The following is a 24,044-nucleotide window of genomic DNA, read 5'->3' as shown; positions in this document are numbered from 1 at the left end:
GATCGAGGCTACTAGAAGCTGAAATAGACAGAGACCTCTCCCTAGCGCCACATCGTGAATTTAATGTCTAGTCTCCTGAACTGTGAAAAAGTTTATTTCTGTTCCTTAAAGCCACCCACTTGTGGTAAGTTTTGTTATGGCAGCACGTGGTGACTAGGACGGTGGGCAGATGCTTCCTCTCCTCCTGCATTCATCCACACAGCAAACATGTCAGGTACCACACTGGGCTCAGAAAGGGCAGCACTCAGTAAGACAGACCTGGTGCTGCCCTCAATGACTTGTCTGCAGTTCTTTGCCAAGGCCTTTCTAACCACAGGGTCTTTGCACAGGCTGTTTCCTCTGCCTGGTATGCTCCTCCCCAAGTCTCCCCTTGGCTGGCTGTTTCTTACCATGCAGGTCTGAACTCGAAGGATGCCTCTGCAGAGAGGGGCCTCTGTGTGAAGTCAGGATTACGTAGGTTTCTTTCTCTTTCTTTCAGACCCTAGGATCTCTTAGTACAAGTTATATTCAGTTTGTTAAATTTATCTCTTTGTGTAAGGGCCATCTGCATCTGCCCCACTAGAAGGAAAGCCCTGTGAGGGCAGAGAGCGATTAGCTTTCTTCACCAATCCATCAGTAAATATCTCATTAGATAAAGGAATGAATGGGTGGATTTACCACCAATGAGTCAGCCTGGAGACACAGAGTTCTCTGTTGTTGAACCAGGCCCATACCTGGTATGCTGGGGTTGGCTACTGAAAGGTAGCAGCCCCTGGTGACAAGGTGAAGTCAGTAAAGGGAGAAGCTGCCCCAGCTGGGAGCTCAGCGCAGGCTTCCTGGAAAGGGCATTCCAACAACATACTGTGCTTTCTTCCTATATAGGAACAAGGAACTAAATATATGGTTGAGCCCAAGGAGTCCTCTGTGGTTGTTGTGTGCCGTCCAATCGATTCCAACTCATGGTGACCCCATGTAACAGAACAGAGCTGCCCCAAAGGGTTTTCTAGGCCTGGTGGTGTAGTGGTTAAGATCTACGGCTGCTAACCAAAAAGTCAGCAGTTCAAATCTACCAGGTGCTCCTTGGAAACTCTATGGGGCAGTTCTACTCTGTCCTACAGGGTCACTATGAGTTGGAATCGACTCAATGGCCATGGGTTTGGTTTTCGGTTTTTTTGTTTGTTTGTTTTTTGGTTTAATCTTTACAGGAGCAGAAGGCCAAGTTGGTCTCCCACAGAGCCACTGAGTGGGTTCGAACTGCCAACCTTTCAATTAGCAGCTGAGTGCTTAACTGTTGCACCATCAGGGCTCCTTAAGCAGTCCTTGCCTCCCAGGAAATTTCCAAGAGTGTTTGTTCTTCTTTATTTCTGACTTAATGACTCAACAGTTACCAAAGCATTATATTTAACCAGAGATTAAAACATACAAGCCCCACAAAGTCATAATTAAAATATATCCAGTTAATTAAGGAACAGAATTACCTGTCAAACGCCAGCCCCAGAGCAATTTGGCAGGACACGTGGTTCGTTAACATCACTGCCATTAATAATTCAGAAAGCACTCAAGGATTGTTCAGAAGATGGGGAACCTGGTGGTACAGGCCTTGTGGTGTGAGACAGAGGGACGCCACACATGTCACTCTTTAACCACTGCGATCTATCGAGGGCCAAAGACACAACTACCTTTTATTTTTCCTGTTGCTTTTTTTCTCTTAATCACAATTTCAACTAGAATCAAAGAGGTGCCTCTGTTTCCAAATCTCAAAGGGAAGAAGGTGCTGAGGAACCAATGTGAGGAAGGGAGGGAAGGTGGAAGGGAGGGAGGGAGGGAGGATGGTTGGTTGGGTGGGTGGGTGGGTTGGTTTTAACAAAGAAATAATGCTTACTGTATGCCAGCCACTATTCTAACCTCCTCATGTGTACTAACTCATTTAATCCTCACAACAATCCAATGAGGGAGGCACATTTATGATGTTCATTTTATAAATGAGGAAACTGAGGCCCAGAAGGACTAAGTAACTTGGCCACAGTCACATAGCTCAAGTCATGGTGCTGAGATTCAGAGGCAGGCTGTCTCCAGAGTCTCTGCTCCTAGCCATCATGCTATATGTCCTCTCCATTAGGAGTAAACTATATGGACAAGTCCCATTTGTGGTCCATTCATCCAGCCAGATATTTCTAGAATAAATGTAACAGTGAGATTTAAAAAGGAAGAATGATTAACTTGGAAACCATGGAGCTGGGCTTGAGTCCTAAGTCCTCCACTTGGCAGCCGGATGGCCTTCTCTGAGCTTGTTAGCTGTAAAACAGGATCACAAATCCTTTCTATGTTATAGGAAGCTACAGTGGAGTTCAATTGAGAAGGTCCAATTTATTAAGTATCTGTGTATGGAAGGATTCTCTCAACCAATGAAAACAGGGCAATGAATCCATGCTAGGCACTGGGTGAGGGGTATGGGTAATACAATGGTGATGAGTAAAACAGACACCATCCCTGTCCTCATGGAGCTTTCAATCAAGCAATAGAAACAGACATGAAACAAATGCTCACCAAATAACTACAGAATTAAGACCTGGGATAAAAACTTGAAGGGAAAAGAACAGGCTGCCATGAAAAGTATGATGGGGAACTGCCCTATAGTGGTGGTAAAAGAAGGGCCCTCTTACTTGGTAGAAATTTACCAGGTCATGGTGGCAGGAGTTTTCCCAGAAGAGAGACAAGCATGTGCAAAGGCCCCAAAGTCAGCTTGTAATCAGTCCCCACCATTTTATCCTCATATCAGCCTTGTTTTGCACAGGCACCAACCAAGATTCTAAGAGGTTAAGAAACCTTCCCAAGGTTCCAAAGCTGCTAAAGGACAACGCTAGGATCCAAAAAGCCAGATCTTCCTGACCCCAAAGGCTACTCCATCTCCAGTGGGCCACAGAGCCTCCTGTCATTGAAAGCGCTTTTTAAGCTATAAAAGCATAGGGCATTACTTTGGTCTTGTTCTTTGGATACCCATAAGAATGTCTCAGAGCACCAAAGAAAACACCTTGTAAAAGCTCGTCTATGCCCATCTGCTACCAGTAGATAACAGACCTCGAGAATCATTTTCTCCCTTAATGTGGAAGCTATTTAGCCTATAATTTTTTTTTTTTTTTTTTTTAACAATAGGACTATCTGGGAGCTTGCCCCCTCAGGCTCCAGGCCCAGCAAAGTGGGTTGCCAAGGAAAAGACATCTGAGACCCCTTACCTCCCCTGTCCCCGCATGCCTAACCTCTGCTTCCAGCTCACAAACTTGACTCAGTGGGATACTTTATTTTCATCTGCATTTACAAGGGAGCACTCTTTTTGTAGATGAACAGAGCTTTCTCAAAAATAGACTCTAAAATCCTCCAAATGGCTCAGAGCTAAGGGAAAGCCTTTCCAATCCAGTTACTGGCTATTTAATTCAGCTTTCACTAGGCATCTATTATGTGCCAGGCCCTGTGCTAAGCACTGGGAATTCAGAGATGCATAAGCTGCGAATAAATTAGAGCCTGGTGAGTGCTGAGCCAGAGGGATGCACAAGCTGGCTGCTGAGGGAAGGGGTCATTCATTCCAACAAATATTGATCAAACACTGCAGCAGAGGCTGCTGTCTCTTAATATTCTTTTTGCTTTTGAGTGGCAAAACTCACCAAGTTGTAGCTGGACACATGGCTACCAGAAAATGCCTATATATCCCAGCTTACCTTGTAGCTAATTATGGCCATGTGGCTAAGCTCAGCCACTGTTTCTAACTTAGTCACATGGCCACAACCAGCTGCAAGGGAAGATGGGAAATGTAGTCTTTTTCTTTATTCACAAATGCCATGTGAAAATAAGTGATGTGGGCAACTTCTGGGTCACACACCCTTATAAGAAAGCTGTTTCCTCAGCCTTTCCTTCTTCTCCCCTCCCATAGGCCAGCAGAGCAACAAGAACCTGAATCCCCAGATCCTTAGATGGCCTACCTCAAGGAAAAGAGTTGCCTCCCTGCCCAACTGTCTACCAGCTCAGACTTTTATGTGAGACAGAAAAAATTCTTCTATTTTGTTTAACCTACTGACAATCTGTCTGTGTTAAAGTGAACCAATACCCTCATGAAAACACATCCCAACTATGTGGCTGCCTGCCTGTTCCAGGTGCCAGGGACATAGCAGTGACAGCCAGAGTCCCTACTCCCATGGAGCTCACATTCTAATGGGAGACAGACAACAAATAATTAAGAAAGGGATTTTAGTCTGTGCTGTTCTGAAGAGACAGAGATTGACCTATATGAATATGTGGGTCATCAGCACTCCCTCAAGGAAGTGAGTGAGAACGCAGGCCAAGGAGCCGCTGGTCTTGGGAACTGCAAGGACAAGAGCTCTGAGGTCTTTAAGAGGAAATGGAGGCTGGTGTGGTCTGGTCCAGTCCAGTAAGCAACAGGGCGAAGGAGGAAGGCACCTAACGCAGCCTGAGAGGTCCAGGGGGGCTGCCTAGAAGAAAACATGCCTCGGCCAGGCCTCAAATGCTGAATGGGGTGGGAGGGTGCCTACCCAGCAGGGGAGCTACATAAGCAAAGGCGCTCAGGGGCATCACCCCTGGGCCTTCAGTTCCTATAGGGGCAGATTATCCAATAAGCAAGGTAAGCATGGCCTTACTCGTGCTTATTTACTAACCTGTAGCAAACAATTTCACATTTTCCAACACGTGTTAAATTGTTCACTACAGATTAGTAAACACAAGTAAGCCTGTGCTGAAGATGTGGTGAAACCTGTGATGTGAAATTATTTACTACAGATTAGTAAGTAAACACGGGTTTACTCTGCTAACTGGGTCATCTGTCCCTGTCAGGGATTGTAAATTTGAAAAGGGGCTTTGATCCTGTAGGAAGGTGCTATGGGATTGGGAGAGAGACAGATGCCAGCCATACCTGGAAGCAGAATTTTTGATGTGGTGAAAAAACGTGTAATTTTTCACTATAGATGACCTGGTAAACAAGGTAAGCACCATGCTTACCTTGCCTATTGGATAATCAGCCCCTGGTTCCCGTGCCCATGAATGGTACCTGCTAAAAAAGATAATTTCTGGCAACCTCTCTCTGCAAAGAAAAGTCTAAAAGCACCAAAAGGTTGGGAGAAAAAAGTTTTCCTGTTGAATTGGTATATATTTTGCTCAGTATATTTTTAACAACAAATAAAATGAATTACACACATACACACAAAAGAAAAATTTCTACACCTGAGGGAACTTCAGAAAACCAGAAACCAACTCCCCAACAGGATTTCCCATGAAGAGCCTGACTTTTCAGCGATGCATCTCTGCCCTGTAGAGTTGATATAAATGACCAACCCTTGCTTTAACTTTACTTTTTAAAGGAAGCTTTATTTACTTTCTTTTCACTGCAATTTATAACTAGGTTATGGTCCTCCCTGGGAAGCCTCATCTCATTACACATCTACTCTCCTCCTTCTACAGCGGTTATTTAAGAAATAACAAACTTCCCCTGTGGGGGATGCGCTACCTGCTCACAATTATTTTTCCCCGAACTGGTGGATTCTGAGTAAGCTTCTCCTGCAGTGGGCACTGCTCCTAAACAGCTTTGGGGGAAAAAAAAACCAAAAAAAAAAAAACCCAGTGCCGTTGAGTTGATTCTGACTCATAGCAACCCTATAGGACAGAGTAGAACTGCCCCATAGAGTTTCCAAGGAGTGCCTGGCAGATTCAAACTGCCGACCCTTTGGTTAGCAGCCATAGCACTTAACCACTACACCACCAGGGTTTCCCTAAACAGCTTTATTGAGGTATAATTGTTAAACAACACACTGCACATACTTAAAGTGTACAATAACAACGATGACGTGTGACATGTGCTGATATCCATGAAACCACCACAATCGAGATAGCGAACATATCTGTGACCCTCTAAAGTTTTCTCCTGTCTCTTTGTAATCCCTCCCTCCCATTCTTCCCTACTCCAGATTCCCAAGCAACCACTGATCCACTTCCTGTCTCTATAGATCAATTTGTATCTTCTTGAGCTTTATGTAAATGATCTCAGACAGTATGTATGTACTCTTTTTTGGCTGCTGCTTTCACTCAGCATAGTTGTTTTGAGATTCATCTATGTTGCTCAGTGTACCAACGGTTCAGTCCTTTGCATTGCTGAGTATATTGCATTGTATGGATACACCACAATCTGTTTATCCATTCACTGTTAATGCAGATTGGGGTTGTTTCCAGTTTGGGGCTATTACAAACAAAGTCACTCAGAACATTCATGCACAAATCTTTAGATATACTAAATATAAAAAAAAAAAATGTTAATTCCGACTCAAAGTGACCCTACAGGACAGAGTAGAACTGCCCCATAGGGTTTCCAAGGAGCGGCTGGTGGATTTTAACTGCCAACCTTTTGGTTAGCAGCCAAGCTCTTAACCACTGCACCAGCAGGGCTCATATTTTTGACATGCACTTCCTCTTCCCTTGGGTAAAAATTTAGGAGTAGAATGCCAACCTTGATTTTAAGGTGGAGGATTATCCCTTTTTGTGCAGCCCTTCCTTCAGGTTCCAATCTTGAGATGAGTGTTAATAAAAAGAGAGGGCGGTGCCTCTGCAGATGCAGCACACGTATGATCTCTGACGTGACGGAGAAGTTTAGATCGAGCACTTAATCCCTGTCCCCAGATTGTGCTAGGCACTTCACAGTGATTAACCAGATGAATCCTCTCCAAGTGCTGTGTGGAAAGTCCTATCATCAACACTGCTTTACAAACCAGGAAGCTGAGGCCCAGGCTGAGGTAGCTTGCCCACAGTGAATGACACAGCAAGAGCTAGCAAGTACATAGTGGAGGCAGGATTTGAACCCGGGCCATCTGGCGCCTGAGGACATATTCTTAACCATTAGGCTATTCTGTCTTTCAGTGCTTTTATATATTTCAAGAGTACGTATTCTGTAGTGCCTTTGTAATGTGTTATCTTGGCCAGGGAGAAATACATTTCCCAGAATTCACTTTCCTGCATGCTTCTGGTTAGGCAGGTCCATGAAAGAGATTCTTGCGGGAGGTTTGGAGATGGACGTGAAGCAAGCAGCAATTTGCAGCTCACACATGTGTTTGCTGATCTGCTGACTCAGGTGGTTGGTGCAAGGCAGCTGAGGCTGCAAATACTTCACCTTCCCCTGGGATCTCCTTCAGCTGCTCCCTCTCCTGGACCAGGTATGCGTGTTTACCTCCGAGGTGAGGGCCCGGGCTCTTCAGGACCCCCACACCACCAAGGTCTAAGGCAGAGAGAGCTGACAAGGCTTCAGCTCGTGCCTGTAGTCCAGCCTGCTCTTGTTTGTCCCTCCTCACATCCATCTTCCCTTGCTGGCTGTCGCCCTGTGGACTCCAAGCTCCAACAACAGATGTGAAGACAAGAGCTTTGCAGAGGCTGCTAAACCTGCTTCCACAACTGCGTAAGGCTGCATCCCGTATCGAATTCTTTTCCGTATATATACGTACATCTCCCAGCACGTCTGCAGCTCTGACTGAACCCCAGCCGATGTGTATTTAGGTCAAAAAGTATGAGGACAAAATATAAACTAGCACTTGAGGGCTGTACAGCTGAAGACAATGTGTAAGCATTTCAAGCCCAGGGCAGGGAATAACCAAAGGCACTGAGGGGAGACCTCCTGAGCTTTCTAAGGAAATAGGGTAGAATGCTTTGGTGGCTCAGTGGTAGAATTTTCCCCTTCCACGCGGGAGACCTGGGTTCAATTCCCAGCCAACACATCTCACGTGCAGCCACCACCCATCTGTCAGTGGAGGCTTGCATGTTGTTAGGATGCTGAACAGGTTTCAGCAGAGCTTCTAGACTAAGACAAACTAGGAAGAAAGGCCTGGTTATCGACTTCCAAAAATCAACCAGTCTAAACCCCATGGATCACAATGGTCCAATCCGTCGCCCGTTATGGGAAGGGCGCAGGACCCGGCAGTGTTTTGTTCCGTTGTCCATGGGGATGCCATGAGTTGGGGACTGACTCAACAGCTGCTCACGATGAGGCAGGCAGCCTCAGAGCCCCACCCTTCTAAGAGACACCTGCTCTGGCTCATCCTACACCTAGCAGAGTAAGTTGCACTTTCTTCTGAAATTGTCCTTGACAAGATAACCACAGAACGGGCCACAGATGCCCTCAATCCACCCTGGCTAGAGACTTAATATTCTAATAAAAGAAAAATCAACCTCTTCCTCCATCCTGGGGGATCGAACCCTTAACTAAAGAAAATGCATAGTCATCCCCAAGCTCTGAGCACCTGAGTGAAGGTCAATCCTGAATATTCACGATAAATTTACATTTCTTTGTCTGCTCTCTGTAAAAGCCCACCTCCCCAAGCTGCGTGCAAGCAGTCTTGGAGGCAGCAGCCCTGATTGCTCCTTTCCTTGTACAACGAAATAAAGGCATCTTTCTGCTCTCCCACCTCGGCCTCTTGTTTATTGGCTATAACAAGTCATGCCTGCAAAATCTGAGGTTTTCACCCAGCAGCAACAACAAAATTTTCCAACTGCCCCAAACCTTTCAACACCTCCAGCCAGACAATAACTGGCCTGAGGAATTTGAAGTTGTTAAATGCATTCACTTGAATTAAACAATGAGAGCTGGGACAGCAGAACCCAACTCCAGGTAGTCACTGTGAGCTTTCATTCTCACTCAGCACATCTAGAAGAGCCTACTACGTGCCAGGTACAACGGTGGGCTCTGGGGATACAAGAGTGGATGAGGCTCTTTTTCCTTCCTCACAGAGCAGACAAGCTAGCTGGAGAAGACAGACGAGACACAAATAAATATACGTGCCAGGAGCTACAAAGAAAAATAAGGCAGGAAGACCAAGAGCAGGATGGAGGAGGCATGTGATTTTGGAAAGGAGAATCAGGCAAGACCTTCCTAATGAGACATTTGAGCACAGAACACGAACAGTCTGGCACAATGAGCACTAGGCCCTTGTTGTTGCTGGGTGCCATAGAGTCGATTCTGAATCATAGCAACCCCATGTGACACAGTACAACTGTCCCATAGGGTTTTCTTGGTAGGCTATTGTTATTATCAGCTGGGGAGTGTCCCCCACTGAAACATCTCAAGGGCAAGCTTACCTGGCTCTCTGTTTAGTGACTATCATAATTCTTTGCCCACACCAAAGGTCTTTTGAGCTGAACGAAATAACTTATAAACATACTTGGTGAATAGTGTTTTTGTTTTTTTTGGGGGGGGGGGGTGGGCCAGGTTTTTTGTTTGTTTTTTGGTAGAATACATAAAAAAAAAAAAATTTTTTTTTAATTTTTTATATAAACATAAAGTTCATGGGCCTCTTTGCTGAGAGCTGGCTTTGAAACAGAGCAGTACGTGGTAAAGCAGCCACTGGTGTCTTTTTGCCTTAAAAATGACCTCATTAGCAGCTTGGAAACAGGATACTTTGCATTTGGTATATGATCTTAGGGCAATTTCTTGTCCCTGCTAATGCTCTGAAGAGAGAAAACCTCTCTATCACACTCTCACATGGCATGGCTTTCCTTTCAAACACTCTCTGCTGTAACCACTCACGTTAGTTCCACTGTCGCCAGCCAATCACAACCTGCATGTCCTGTCTCATTCGTCTCGTTTCCACATGCAACAAGTTTTATGGTCTTCTAATGCATTTCAACATAACAAACTGTTTACATAGTAATCACACTTAAAATCGTTGAACCACGTTGGAATTCTTGTTGCATTTGCTCATTAAATAGAGCCGTACGTGTTGTTAAGACTCTCCAGCTGAGAAACTGATGGACCTGTCTTTAATTTGTACCCGTCTAGAAAAGCCATTTGTGTGTAAAACACAATACTGAATATTAAATACGCCTTGTGAAAATCTGCCTTACACCTAAGAAGGAAGTCAAAGGTCTTTTCTGGCTGGTTCACTATTTATCCTGGCACACAAAACAGTAATTAGCACACAGTAGGCACTAAGTACAGGTAGAACAGCAAATACACAACAGGTGATAGTGCCTACCTGGCAGGAGTAGGTGAGGACTAAGAACGCAACACCTGTACAGGGCCCAGTGTAGTGCTTGCCCATAGCAACTACCCAACACATGGTAGCTGTGAAGAGGCTGATCTCTGCTGAAGGGATGGCATTTAACCCAGAGTCTAGGTTAAACCCAGGAACACCCAATGCCCCGTGGGGAAAATATTCACAACATTCAACAATTGGTATGGTACAAAACAGGAGTCCCTGAGTGGCTCAAACGGTAAAGTGCTGGGCTACTAATTGTAACGTTGACAGTTCAAGTCTACCCAGAGGCACCTTGGAAGAAAGGCCTGGTGATGTGCTTCCAAAAGGTCACAATGACGAAAACCCTATGGAGCACAGTTCTACTCTGAAGGTCAAGGGGTCACCATGAGTCAGAATGGACTTGAAGGCAATTGGCCTATATATTTTATATGTGTGTATTACACAGCAGGCGCTGCATCCCAAAAGCCACCATGAAAGCGTGACCTGGGTGGAGTGCCAGCTGCTGGGGCCAGCCAAGCAGCAGGGTTTGCCTGCCAGGTGTCAGCATCACCAGCAAGGTCTCTGCTGCTGGGGTCTGCGTCTGCTCTGGTTGTACAAACGCTGATAGCAGGGGTGGCTCGTGGGTCAGAAGCCCAGAGGGGTCAGGGCACTGGGAAGGCGGAGGAGGATGCTCAGGGCCTCAGGGAGGCAGCCCTTTACCGACCATTTTAACTGCCAGCACAGCCACATCAGTACACAGCAGCTAAACCTGAGCCCTGACTACCAGGCAGCAAGGCACGGAGCACCAGGCGGACTGGCCTCCAGGTAGATGTCCAGAGCCTTGCCCACGCTCCAACAGATGAGACCACTCAGGAGTCTCACAGTCTCTACCAGTCCTAACCACCCATGATCCTTGCCTCTTCTTGGTCTAAATGTTCATCCAGTATACATTTACACCCACTGAGGTACCCGGCTACGTGCCAGACAGTCAGGGTAAAGTGGTGAACAAAGTGGACCTAGACCAGCCCTCATGAGGCAGGGGCCTTCCCGCACCCGTTCCTCCCTGCAACATTCACAAAACATGCTTGGCTCTGCCCTTCACACTTGCTTTCACAACATCACTTCACTTAATAAAAGCTGCACCCTCATTTTATACTGGGGAAATGATCCTCTTGTTCCCCCAACAACAAGACCGCCGTGTATCCCATATCGAAGAATGGAGGATCTGTCTGCCAGGCACCTGACACACAGAAGCATCCACCCTAACAGCAATATGAGGCTGGCATCATTCTCCATTTGATGGAGGAGAAAATTTAGATTCAGACTGGATGAGGATACCTACGATTTGAACTCATAACTTTCTGTTCTCAAGGCCATTACAGAGTCTTCTTCCTAAATTCATTTTTAGAATAAACCAGTTGCTGCCAAACTGATTCCGACTCATGGCAACCCCATGTGTATCACAGTAGAACTGTACTCATAGGGTTTTCAATAGCTGGTATTTTGGAAGTAGATCACCAGGTTTTTCTTTTAAGACACCTCTAGGTGGGTTCGAACAGCCAACCTTTAAGTTAGTAGCCACAAACTTAACCATCTGTACACCACTCAGGGCCTCCATTCTTAAAATACCCAGATCATAAACTATTTAAAAGGAGCCCTGGTGGTGCAAATGGCTAAGCACTTGGCTGCTAACTGAAAGGTTGGTGGTTCAAACCCACCAGCAGCTCCATGGGACAAAGACTTCACAATCTACTCCCCAAAAAATTACAACCAAGAAAATCCTATGGGGCAGTTCTGCTCTGTCACATAGGGTTGTTACGAGTCAGAATCAGTTTGACAGCACCCAACGACAACAACAAACTATTTAAGGACAGATAAGAGGCAGGGCCTGATTCAGACAACCCTGCCAGCGCTGAGAATCCAGTCTGGAGCCCTCCAAATATCATGCTTCCCAACAGCATCACTGTTTCCGCCTTGTGAGGAGCTTGGGCAGTCCATGGAGCTGGGTCCCACAATGCCCAGAGCTCTGACTTCAAACACAGCTTTGAAGACAAAGATTCTGCTGCAACCAGAGTTCAACAGGACAGCTCAGCTGACAAGTCTGGCCTTTGCTGTCAGACTTCTAATAACTTTTTTGAAGAATTTCCAAAGTGCTGGGGAAGTAAAATCAAACGCACTGCCATTATCCCCAAAGGCCTCGCCACTGCCACAGTGGAGCTCTGTCATTAGCAGTGAGCTAACTCAGAGCAATCATCATTAAACTCAAAAGTTGCTTTCAATTTCAGCTGGAGGGAATGGGGCTGTAAAGGCAGCAGAATACGCATTCAAAGACATTTCATGCTCAGCCTTAGCCAGAGCAGGACAAAGATTTCAAAGGCTCTGTAATATTCCAATTCTCCAGCCAGAGACTCGGCTATTTCAACAAATTGCAAAAAGAACTTAAGGTTGTATCTTGTCGGTACTCTGCCTTGCCATATAAAAAGGACAAGTGATTTGACCAAATTCTAAGTGGAAACTCTGTCTTTTCCTATTCAAAGTCCAGAGAACTGTAATTAGGAAACTGTCATTATACTGTGTCATAGGCTTTCAGAGCTTGGATGCATTCTCAAAGTCTAGGACAATCTGCTTTTCAGGGCAAGGACTTTTTGTGCCTCACTTGCCTCAGGCACAAAATTTAAGGGTGCACCAAAAAACTCAGCAATCACGACTAACATGGAGAGCAACAAAGGAGGGAAAAGAGATGGACCAGTGGGGGAGGAGGAGGCAGCTTTAAATAGTGTGATCAGGGAGCCTAAGAAGGTGCATCTGAACAAAGACCTGGCTAAGAGGAAGGAATGAGCCCGCATCCAGGCCTGGGGCACCCTTCTCACTCCCGTCTCTTCAGGAACATACTTAACCTCTCTATGCGTCAGTTTCCTTAGCTATAACCTGGGAACTATAAAAAATACCCTCCTCAAGTGGGCTTCGTGGCTCAAGTAGACACATGAGACTATGTGGGCAGCTCCTGTCTGGAGGAGAGATGAGAGGGCAGAGGGGGACAGGAGTTGGCTGAATGGACACGGGGAATACAGGGTGGAGAGACGCAGTGTGCTGTCTCATTGGCGGGGAGCATCTAGGAGTACGTAGCAAGGTGTGTCTGAGTTTTTATGAGAGACTGACTTGATTTGTAAACTTCCACTTACAGCACAATCAAAAAAAAAAAAAAATACCCACCTCATACAATCACTGTGAGGATTAAATGAAACAGTGTATGTAACATGCCTAGCGCAGTGTCTGGCAAAGAAATGTTCAATAAATGCTTACACCAGCATCACCACCTCCACCACCACCTCCTTCATCATCACCACCTCTTCTACCACCACCACTTCCATTATCATCACCTGCTCCATCACTTCCACCATCTCTACCACCACCACCACCTCCATCATCACTGTGACTTCCAACGTCACCATCTCCATCACCACCACCACCTCCATCATCACTATGACTTCCAACATCACCATCTCCATCACCACCACCACCTCCATCATCACCGTGACTGCCAACGTCACCATCTCCATCACCACCACCACCTCCATCATCACTGTGACTTCCAACGTCACCATCTCCATCACCACCACCACCTCCATCATCACTGTGACTTCCAACGTCACCACCATCTCCATCACCACCACCACCTCCATCCATCATCACTGTGACTTCCAACATCACCATCTCCATCACCACCACCACCTCCATCACCACCACCACCTCCATCACCACCACCACCTCCATCACCACCACCACCTCCATCACCACCACCTCCATCATCTCTATCATCATAAGGATAAGGATGAAGATGAAGAAGGAGATGAGCTCCTTAAACAAACTAGGTTAATTTAGGCCTTCTTAAATCTTTCCACTCCCCAGTCCACCTACACTGCCTCCCCAAAGGACATCCTAATACTTGGCATGATGACTCCTTCACAACTCATTCAGGCTGAGTTAAGGGGCTGTTCTGTGCTGCTGAAGCACTCATCACATTTAAAGTATGTACACACATCTACTTACATTCTGGTGTTTCACATTCCACCAAAGGGTAGATTTTTCTGTTTCTTATTGCCTTTGCACTTCCAGTAGTCAGCACATGGTGGGCACTGCCTGGTTAAGGTTTGGAGAATCAAACTCTTCCCAGTATGACCCCTTTGCATCTCTTTTTTCGATGCTGGTCGGCTGTGAAATGACATATGAACTAATTGTATGTGGAGGCTCTAAAGACCTGTATAGACTCTTCATGCACAGACTATAAATTCTAACTCCTACAGATTTCAAATAATCAGAAAAAATTCAGAAAGCTGAAATAACCAGATTTTTTTCCAGTGCCACACTATGATAACTGATGTTCATAATTTTGGCCCTGAGGCACACCAAGTTACTTAACTGCCTTCTAAATTACTGAAGATCAAATTATGTTCAGTCGTGTGTTAGCATTAAGTGTATTTTAATTATATTCTCATTCTTGGAAAATTAGTAACCCATATGACTGAGATAGATGATCTAGGCAGCTTTGTGAATAAAACACTCTGTATAAAGTTCAGATTTCCTGAATGTTCTCATGAAACCATATTCTTCCAGCATTCTGGATAAATGAGAGTTCATAATTTATATCCTCTCTTTTCCCAAATACAATGTGACTACTTATAAACAGTTATCTTATGGAATAATATTTTTAAAGTAAGTGAGAAAATAAAAGCCGGGAGGAGAGTCAGGAAAATAGATGAAGCTAACAGTAAGGTAAGAACTAAAAACTTATGCCACAAAGTCTCTACTTTTGCTAAAGATGGGCCCACATTTGCCTCTGAGCTTCCTAGCAGCCAAGGTGAAGAAGAAAACAATCAGTGACAACATTCATAGCATCCAAAAAATAAAAATGAACCACTTAGTCAAGAGAATCATTCCTAGTACTTAGATCTGAGAAAAATTTCTCTCATATACACACAGGCAACATACAATGAGAGTAACCAATGTTCTTATCAATAAGCTTAAGAGAACACGATGATGATTTTTAGCAGGCTGAGTCTCCTAACACCTCTCAATGTAGGCCAAGGGTCAACAACTCAAATGCCACTGAAAACAGGTGGCTATGGGAACCATGGGGAACAGTACGTAGTTAAGGACTATGGTAACAGAAAGTACCTGTCACATCTGGAGAAGGTAGCTGCAACTCAGCATCAACCAATTACTGCTGTGGTAGAATATGGGCCTAATGCTTCCAGATAACTTAATTTTTTAAATTATGCAATATTTCAAGCATACAAATAATAACATATATATATGAAATAAATAACAGTAATAAGACAAACACCTATTTTTACCCACTGCCCAACTGAAGATACAGAACCTTCCAGTACTTTTGTTTTTTTCACTTGCCTCATAGGCATGTGAAAGCTGCACAATCAAAAAAGCGGGCAGAAGAAGAATTGACGTCTTTGAGTTGCAGTGTTGGTGAAGCACACTGACTACACCGTGAACTGCCGGAAGAAGGAACAAGCAGTCTTAGAAGAAATACAACCAGGATGTTCCTCAGAAGTGAGGATAGTGAGACTTCAGCTCGCTTACTTTGGACACATCTTCAGAAAAGATCAATAGCTAGAAAAGGATATCCTGTCAGCAAAAACGAGGGAAACCCTCAAAGAAATGTACTGACACAAAGTTGCAAAAATGCGCTCAAACGTACCAACGATCATGAGGATGGCACAGGACTTGGCAAAGTTTTGTTCTGTTACACCTAAGTTCACCATGAGTAGGAGTCAACTCAATGGCAACTAACAATAACAACAACAACAGTACTTTCCGTTATCACCACCTTGATTTTAATATTTAACATCCCCTTGCTTTTCTATATAGTTTTACCACAAGTGTAAATCCCTAACCTACCTATTGCTCTATTCTATATGTTTTTGATCTTTATATAAATATGTTTTCCTACAACTTGCTTTCTTGCACCACATAATATTCATGAGATCCACCCGCACCGATGTGTGTAACTGAGGCTCATCCATTTTTACTGCTTTATTGATTTCTATAATACGGCACTTTTTTTGTTTTGTTTTAAGCTACTCTCCTGTTGATTGGTATCTGAGATGTGTTAAATGCTTTGCCGTTAAGAACACTGCTATGAATACTGTTGCATATGTCTCCTGGCCAAGCGTTTCTCTAGGGTAGGGCTAAAATCTAGACTTTTATTATTGGCCAAACTAATTCTGATTAATATATATATATATATATATGAACTAACTCCATACGTGCAAGCAAAATACATCCACTGGCTGTTGTACAGCCTGACAGCTTCATGGTGAGCTGCAACAGAGTAATTCTATAAGTGGTAAAACCACTCAGGTCACATATGGACCTGTCCATGATACAGCCTAATTCAAAGACAAAAGGGTCTAGCGTCTAGAATTGCAAAATGGACAGGCTATATGACTTTCAGGGAGGTGTCTGTGAATATCATTTCTAGCAAACAAACTTTTGAAAACTTTTGTATGGCAGAGCTCAGTCTCATACTCACTAACACAAACCCAGGCCGGAGGCATATGAGTTGCTGACCACAGGCAAATCCCTAGCCTTTCAAGGTCTGTGGAGTATGAGGAAAATCTGATAACCTGTTACGAGTTCGCATTATGTACTTACAAATGGTGCTACTAAACAGCCAGCTACTGTCAACACCTCAGTAGCAGGAATTTGATTTCAATGATAAAGTTATAACACTCTGCAGAGAGAGAATGATCCCGGTTTTGAAAAACTCAACACATTCCAGTGAAAAATGAGTGTATGACATAAAACACCCACATTTATATAATAATCATATCTATACATAGAAAACAAAATGTTCTCATAATGGACCCCAAAGCATCTACAGCAATCACCTCTGAACACCTGCAAGTGAATTCTATTTTTAAAATGTTTATCAATGGGTACTTTTTTAATGAACACATATTACTTTTATTCCCAGTGACATGAGCAAACATGATTAATCAAATCACCTTTGATTGTGATTTGTAATGACCACTCTCTTAAGGAGCCCAGAATGGATCTCCTTCAACCTGAAACACTTTTTGAAATTATATACTGGTGAGATTTCTTTCAAAATGTATTCACCTAAAACGTGGCTCCAAGACACTCCACCATGCTTTGCAAAAGGCAATATATAGTAGAAAGCTTCCAAAACGACAGAGCAGCAGACACCACAATCAACACTAAATTCTAAGTATCAGTACAAAAAAAAAAAAAAAAAACCCACACACAGGCAGTATGTCTCTTTTTAACTGTAGGTAGAAGCTGATTAACATTTTTTGGAAATAATTTTTTATAAATGTTTTTATGAGTGCTTTTTATTGGCACACAGCCACATCCACCTGTTTATGGCAAACCTCCATTTGCTTACAGTGATCATCTGTAGCTGCTCCCATGCTACAATGGCAGACTTGAGTCCTTGCAGCAGAAGCCATGCGGCCTGCAGAGTCTAAAAGGTTTGCTACCTAGCCTTGTACAAAAAATGTCTGCAGATCCCTTAGATCATTAAATACCACATATCTTCTGGATTCCAACAATCAGAGTACTCTATACAGCAGATAATTTTCTACGTTGTGAACTGAGACAGAACCAGATCCTACATACAGAATGATTATTTAAATAAGTACTGATCATATACAAAACAAATTCTTTCTTTTGTATATGATCAGTACTTATTTAAATAATCATTCTGTATGTAAGTATTTATCTGGTTTCCAAAGACCTTTAAACACCACGTGAAGGATGATAAACAACAGCGATATTAGAAAAGGAGAAAAATGTGAAATCTCACAAGCGTGCTCATGATGACATGTGTACAAGGGCTTCAACTTAAAGATCGAAATCATGGCACAACTGCAAAGTCACTTTACAACGACAATCATCCCAGAGAAACACTAGAATATCTGTTCCACAGAGAGTTACATAGTGCCTATCATATACAGGGTACCATTCTCCCAGTGCAAGACTCAAGTTGCTACCTTCAGGGAGTTTATATTCCAGAGAGGAGAAAGACAATTAACAAAGTAAACAAGGATGTAAACTAGATGATTTACCAGTAGGTAAAGAGTCGAACCCAACTCATGGTGACCCTGTGTGTCAGAGTCAAACTGTGCTCTGTAAGGTTTTCAATGGCTGATTTTTTTTTTTTAATAATTTTTATTGTGCTTTAAGTGAAAGTTTACAAATCAAGTCAGTCTGTCACATATAAACTTATATACACCTTCCTACATACTCCCATTTACTCTCCCCCTAATGAGTCAGCCCACTCCCTCTTTCCAGTCTCTCCTTTCATGACCATTTTGCCAGTTTCTAACCCCTCTACCCTCCCATCTCCCCTGCAGACAGGAGATGCCAACACAGTCTCAAGTGTCCACCTGATATAATTAGCTCACTCTTCATCAGCATCTCTCTCCCACCCATTGTCCAGTCCCTTCCATGTCTGATGAGTTGTCTTCGGGAATGGTTCAACAGAAGGTTTGGGGACCATGACTGCTGGGATTCTTCTAGTCTCAGTCAGACCATTAAGTCTGGTCTTTTTATGAGAATTTGGGGTCTGTATCCCACTGTTCTCCTGCTCCCTCAGGGGTTCTCTGTTGTGCTCCCTGTTGGGGCACTCATCGGTTGTGGCCGGGCACCACCTAGTTTTCTGGTCTCAGGATGATGTAAGTCTCTAGTTCATGTGGCCCTTTCTGTCTTTTGGGCTCATAGTTACCGTGTGACCTTGGTGTTCTTCCTTATCCTTTGATCCAGGTGAGTTGAGACCAACTGATGCATCTTAGATGGCCGCTTGTTAGCATTTAAGACCCCAGACGCCACACTTCAAAGTGGGATGCAGAATGTTTTCTTAATAGAATTTATTTTGAATGGCTGATTTTTTGGAAGCTCATTGCCAGGCCTTTTTTCTGAGGTGCTTTGGGGTGGACTCAAACCTCTAACCTTTCAGTTAGCAGCCAAGCATATGAACCATTTCACCACCCAGGGACTCCAAACTGGATGATTAGAGATTGTAATCTTTCAATCAAGGGTGATAACTAGCCAGATGGAAGGCACTGCCTAATGAGCATGGATTATTAGGGAGGGCCTCCCAGAAGAAGTGACACTAAAGTGAGACCTGGAGGACAGGAAGCCAGCATGTGGATTTCCGGGGCAAGAAGATACACGAAATGCCCAGTCCTTGACGGAAGAATGAACTTTCTAGGAGCAGGAAGAAGGTCAATGCGGTTAAAGAGTAGAATGAGGAGGACTGCAGTAGCAGTGAGGTCGGAGAGGAAGGCAGGCAGCGGATGGCGAACAGACTTAGAATTGGCTCAGGAAGATCAGTCTGGAGTCTACTGTTAGTGTTGTTATTGTTGGGCGCCATTGGCTCAATTCCGATTCATAACAACCCTGAAGAACTGAGTAGGACTGTCACATAAAGTTTCCAAGGCTATAACCCTTACGGGAGCAGATTGCCAGGTTTGGTGGATTTGAACCATCAACCTTTTGGTTAGCAGCCAAGTGCTTTACCATTGTGCAACCAGGGCTCCTTCTGTTAGTCCAGGCAAAAGAAAATGGTAGGTCAGACTCAGGTGGCAGCAACACATGAAGTGAAAACTGGCTGGATTTATATTTCATAGGCGGAGCCAGCATAACTCATGGAGAGAAAAGAGGTAGAGGGTGAGGGAGAGAGAGAAATTGAGGATGACTTAGGACTTTTTAACTTGAGTAAGTAGTTGAATGGAAGGTGATGCCATTTATAGAGATGGAGAAAACTACGGGAAGAACAGATCTGGATAAAACCCAATCCAACCAAACCAAACAAAACCTAAGAGTTTTGTTGTGGCCTAATTCAGACTGAGATGCCCTTAAACCAGAATTTCTCAGCTGAGGGAGATTTTGCCACCAAGAAGACATCCGGCAACATCTACAGATATTTTTGGTTATCACAACTGGGGGGTGGGGGGAGGTTGTTACTGGCATCTAATGGGTAGAGGCTGGAGATTTTCTAAACATCATACAATGCATAAGACAGCCCCCACCCCAACAAAGAATGTTCCAGCCCAAAATATCAACAGTGCCAAGGTTGAGAATATTGATGTAGAGCAGGTCACGTATCCTAGCTGAGCCTCACTTTCTTCCTCTGTAAAGTGGCAAAAATCATGTTTATCCTTCACTAAAATGTTTATGAGCATTAAATATATATACTGCCTGGCCAATGGCAGACACTCAAAAGCAGCACCCGATGGTCACCATCAATATCGCCATCAGCATGAAGTATCATCTAGAACAGGGATTAGCCAGCAGACCAAATTTGGTTCACTGCCTGTTTTGATAAATAAAGTTTTATTAAAACACAGCCACACCAATTTGTTTACATATTCTCTAGGGCTACCTAGGACTACTTCCCTGCTATAATGGCAGGGTTGAATAGCAACAACAGTGACCAAATGGCGTGCAAAGTCTAAAATATTTACCATCTGGCCCTTTATAATAAATCGCCAGGCTTTTCTTAGACAAAACTGTATAGACAAAATTTTGTTGAACCATGATATAGAAACTGTAAAGTGCTGTACCAAAACTGTTCAAATTCTGAGTGTCAAAAAATTCAGAGAAAATTTCTATTTCTTTTCCCACCTACATAAGGGATATAGGCACAAATACCAATTTCAGATTCAAAATGGCATTCTAACTACTGAAAGCCAATTCAATCCATTCAACTTTATCACTTTTCATCCAAATTGACTGCTACTCTGCTTTCAAATAGACGCCATCAGAGCATTTCAAATCTCAACCACCAGGAAGGCAGTTGTTATGTTACTTACACAGAGGCTGATAGCCTGCTCTCCTCCTGAGCCAAAGAGGAGGGCTGGGGGAATTTCTCATTAATTTTAAAAGCTTTTTCTACCAAGGGCAGAAAAGATTTTTCAAAAATACAAATAGATAATATTTCAGCATTTAAATTCAGTTTTCCTCACAAACAGAATATAAGTTTTTACATATCGCGTAGTAAGAATTGAGACGTTACCACAGACCACATTTCATTTGGAGGAAAAGCACTGAATTTAAAAGACTCATTTGCAGAGGCATTTATCTCAGGCACCTGGAAATGAGAGTTGGTGCACAGAAGTTGGTCTTCGTAGAAAGTTTTCAAGTCTTTGTAAATCTTCTCTCCTTTCTCTACCATAACATTATTAAAAATGCATTTTTTTTTTTAAACCACCTGGAAGGTATGGGGAAAAAAATCAACAGAATTCAATTTCAATCTCCTCTACTAGGGAAATATCACTCTTTGCCCAAAGCAGGGCACAGTGTTGCCGGCATGACCCAGAGTGGGAAGTAGATTGGGCCTTTGGAAGGTTCCGTGAAGAAGAAAAGACACTTTTAAAAAGAGCTTGTCACCACAAGAGAGAAGCTGACAGTTTGCCCTGGCGCTGCTGAGTTTTCGGTACTGAAAATGGAATCTGCGAGTCACGCCGGACTGAGCCTGAGGAGACAGGGTGGATTCAGCCCTTTGCTTCGCCGGTTGGTTCGAGAGGTAAAATATACCTTCGTCAATGGAAGCTGCAGAAAAAGCAGGATGCTGATTGGAAAAAATTATGCGAGAGAGAAAGAGTTGCTTTCTGAAAAACAAAACTAAGAACGCCATGGGCAACGTTACAAGCAACGTTCTTGGGTTAGGAGGGAGAGGAGGGATGTTTGAGGATTCTGCCAGCTTCTACCAGTTGGCCCTCCACACAAGACTGGTGACAAATGTGAAAACCGTGTGCTTTTGGGAAAGCCATAATCTCAGATTGTGGGCAAGCCAAGAGACAGGCCTCACTGCCCTGTGGTGCACTGTGGGTTCCCTAAAGGGAACAATGACCCCACTCTCTGTCATCCTGGGGAAGCTGGTCCCAGGACAGGCAGAAGTAGAGAAGGCCGGACTTGGGAAAAGAAACACATCTTCCCTGGGGCTTCAGCTGCGACAGGCCTGGATTCTAAGATTTAGAGATGTCTCCTAAGCCAGGTGACAGCACGGCAGGAGGCAGTGGAGAGCAGCCTGTGGGGCCAAGCAGGGCCAGGGTAGTGACTGAAGGGGCCTGAGTCTCTCATGAAGAGCAGTATGTTCATCTCGGAGACCAGGGTCTGGGCAGGGAGCCACTTGGGAACAGTGGTGGTGGCAGCATAAGCCCAAAGCCACCTGGGTTCCTGTGCAAACCACAGACTAGGAGAGGAGGATGACTGTAGACTTCTCTGGCCTTGGGATGGAAAGCGGGAGTCCTCAGAACCCAGGACTGATTCAGTCTCTGTGGTGCCTTGCCATTCTCCACCCTTCAGAGGAGGGAAGCCCCAGGAGACTAGACCCGCGGCTAACCCATGCATAGCACACAGTAGGTCTCAGGGCTGCTCCATCCAGGAGGGACACTGTCTCCACATCTGGCAGGTAAATGGGACCTGACCCAAGTAGGGAGGTGGCAGGATGTGATGCTTCCAATTTCTCATTCGATCTGCAAACGCTGCATGTTAGAAATGACTGTTCCTGGGCTACAGACGAGTAAAGAGAGGCTCACTGAGGCTAGCTGGCAGAGCCAGGGCACACCCCCAAAGCCGCGATCTGATTCCTCACACTCCGACCACCCTCTCTAGTCTGGATTCAAGGTTCTTTTCAACAGAAAGTGGTTTTGAGTTTTGGGTCTGGAATTTGACCTTGAACATTGGTAATCTCACCACATCTCAGTTTCCTCCTCTACGAAATGGAAGTAAGAGTAATATCACCACACAGAGTGTCTGTAAGATTCAATGTGATAAATGAAGTGCGTAGAAAGACGCCTGGCACAGTATGAGCACTGCATAAATGCGAACTAGCCAGCTTGACAAAGACCTTAACAGGTGCTAAGAAAGATACCTGCAGCTTCCCCCAAAAGAACAAAATTTCAAAATTAATTGACAAAAAGCATTCTTCATGCTTTTATTTTTTTTAACCCACTCAAACATGTCCCTAATGTGGATTAAATAAAAATGCTCAATTTGCTCTTTTTGGAGGGCTGTTGGATCAAAGCAAATGTATTAGCTGAGCCACACAATTCACTTGATTAATTTGCACTGTAATCAATCAGGAGAAGCTACAAAACTTCAAAGTAGCTCCAAGCCCAATTTCAAGTCCATTTCAAGCTTTAGAAAAGTCTTCAGTGAGAAGAGAGTCAAAAAAGTCAGGAAACAGAAATAGTGAGCTTAACCTCCAACATGGGGTATTAAAGCTTGAGGTGACACCTTCGTAAATGAACGCACTGTCTGAACACCCAGGTGGTGGAATCACGGCCGCTGCCGTCATCAGAACTGGGTCAAAACAGTGGCTCCAGCACTTCCCAGCTGCGCAACTTGAGATATGTTACTCCACCTTTCTGAGCCCAGGTTTCCTAACTTACAATAGAGAACAGCAGCAGCTACCTTGCAGGGCTGCTGCCAGGACAAAACGAGGTGATGCTGTGCTGCTCCAGCCCAGTTTCTGGCATTTGTTGTTGTTGTTGCTGCCATCACATCAGCCTCCAACTCACGGCCACCCTGTGTTTTCTCTGATTTTCTGAAGTAGATTGCCAGGCCTTTCTTCCTAGTCCACCTCAGTCTGGAAGCTCCGCTGAAACTTGTTCAGCAGCACAGTTAACATGCAAGTCACCACTGACAGATGATGGTGGCTATACTTGAGGTGCACTGACTGGGAATCAAACAGGGTCTCTCTCTGGGAAGGGGGAATTCTACCACGGAAACACGACTGCCCTCTTTTTGACCCATAAACAAAAAAGACAAACCCACTGCCATAAGTCAGTTCTGACTCATGGTGACCTCATGTGTTACAGAGTACAACTGTCGCATAGAGCTTTCTTGGCTGCAATCATCATGGAAGCAGATTGCCAGGCCTTTCTTCCATGGTGCCACTGATTGAGTCTGAACTGCCAACCTTTCAGTTTGTAATCAAGTGCAAACCACTTGAGCTACCCAGGGACCTTTCTGACACATGAAACAAACAAAACAAAACAAAACCCACTGCCGTCGAGTCAATTC

At 44.3% G+C, this 24,044-nt stretch overlaps 1 protein-coding gene across 17 annotated transcripts in view; it reads right to left on the bottom strand.

Moving 5' to 3' along the window:
* Nucleotides 1-24,044, bottom strand: part of SNX29 (sorting nexin 29) — a 662,332-nt gene that overhangs the window by 246,943 nt on the left and 391,345 nt on the right. The window contains exon 16 of one of the 17 annotated variants that reach the window (XM_064295610.1): nucleotides 13,942-14,183. The exons of the other annotated variants lie outside the window; for them this stretch is intronic. Coding sequence (XP_064151680.1) covers nucleotides 14,091-14,183 — 93 coding nt within the window. The 3' untranslated portion in view covers nucleotides 13,942-14,090. Of the gene's footprint in view, nucleotides 1-13,941; nucleotides 14,184-24,044 lie in introns of those variants that run through there. 17 annotated transcript variants of the gene reach the window in all.

This window comes from Loxodonta africana, chromosome 12, assembly GCF_030014295.1.
Source record: "Loxodonta africana isolate mLoxAfr1 chromosome 12, mLoxAfr1.hap2, whole genome shotgun sequence".
Lineage (NCBI taxonomy): Eukaryota > Metazoa > Chordata > Mammalia > Proboscidea > Elephantidae > Loxodonta > Loxodonta africana.
Note: the sequence above shows the minus strand (reverse complement) of the source record. Positions and strands in the feature narration are given on the sequence as shown.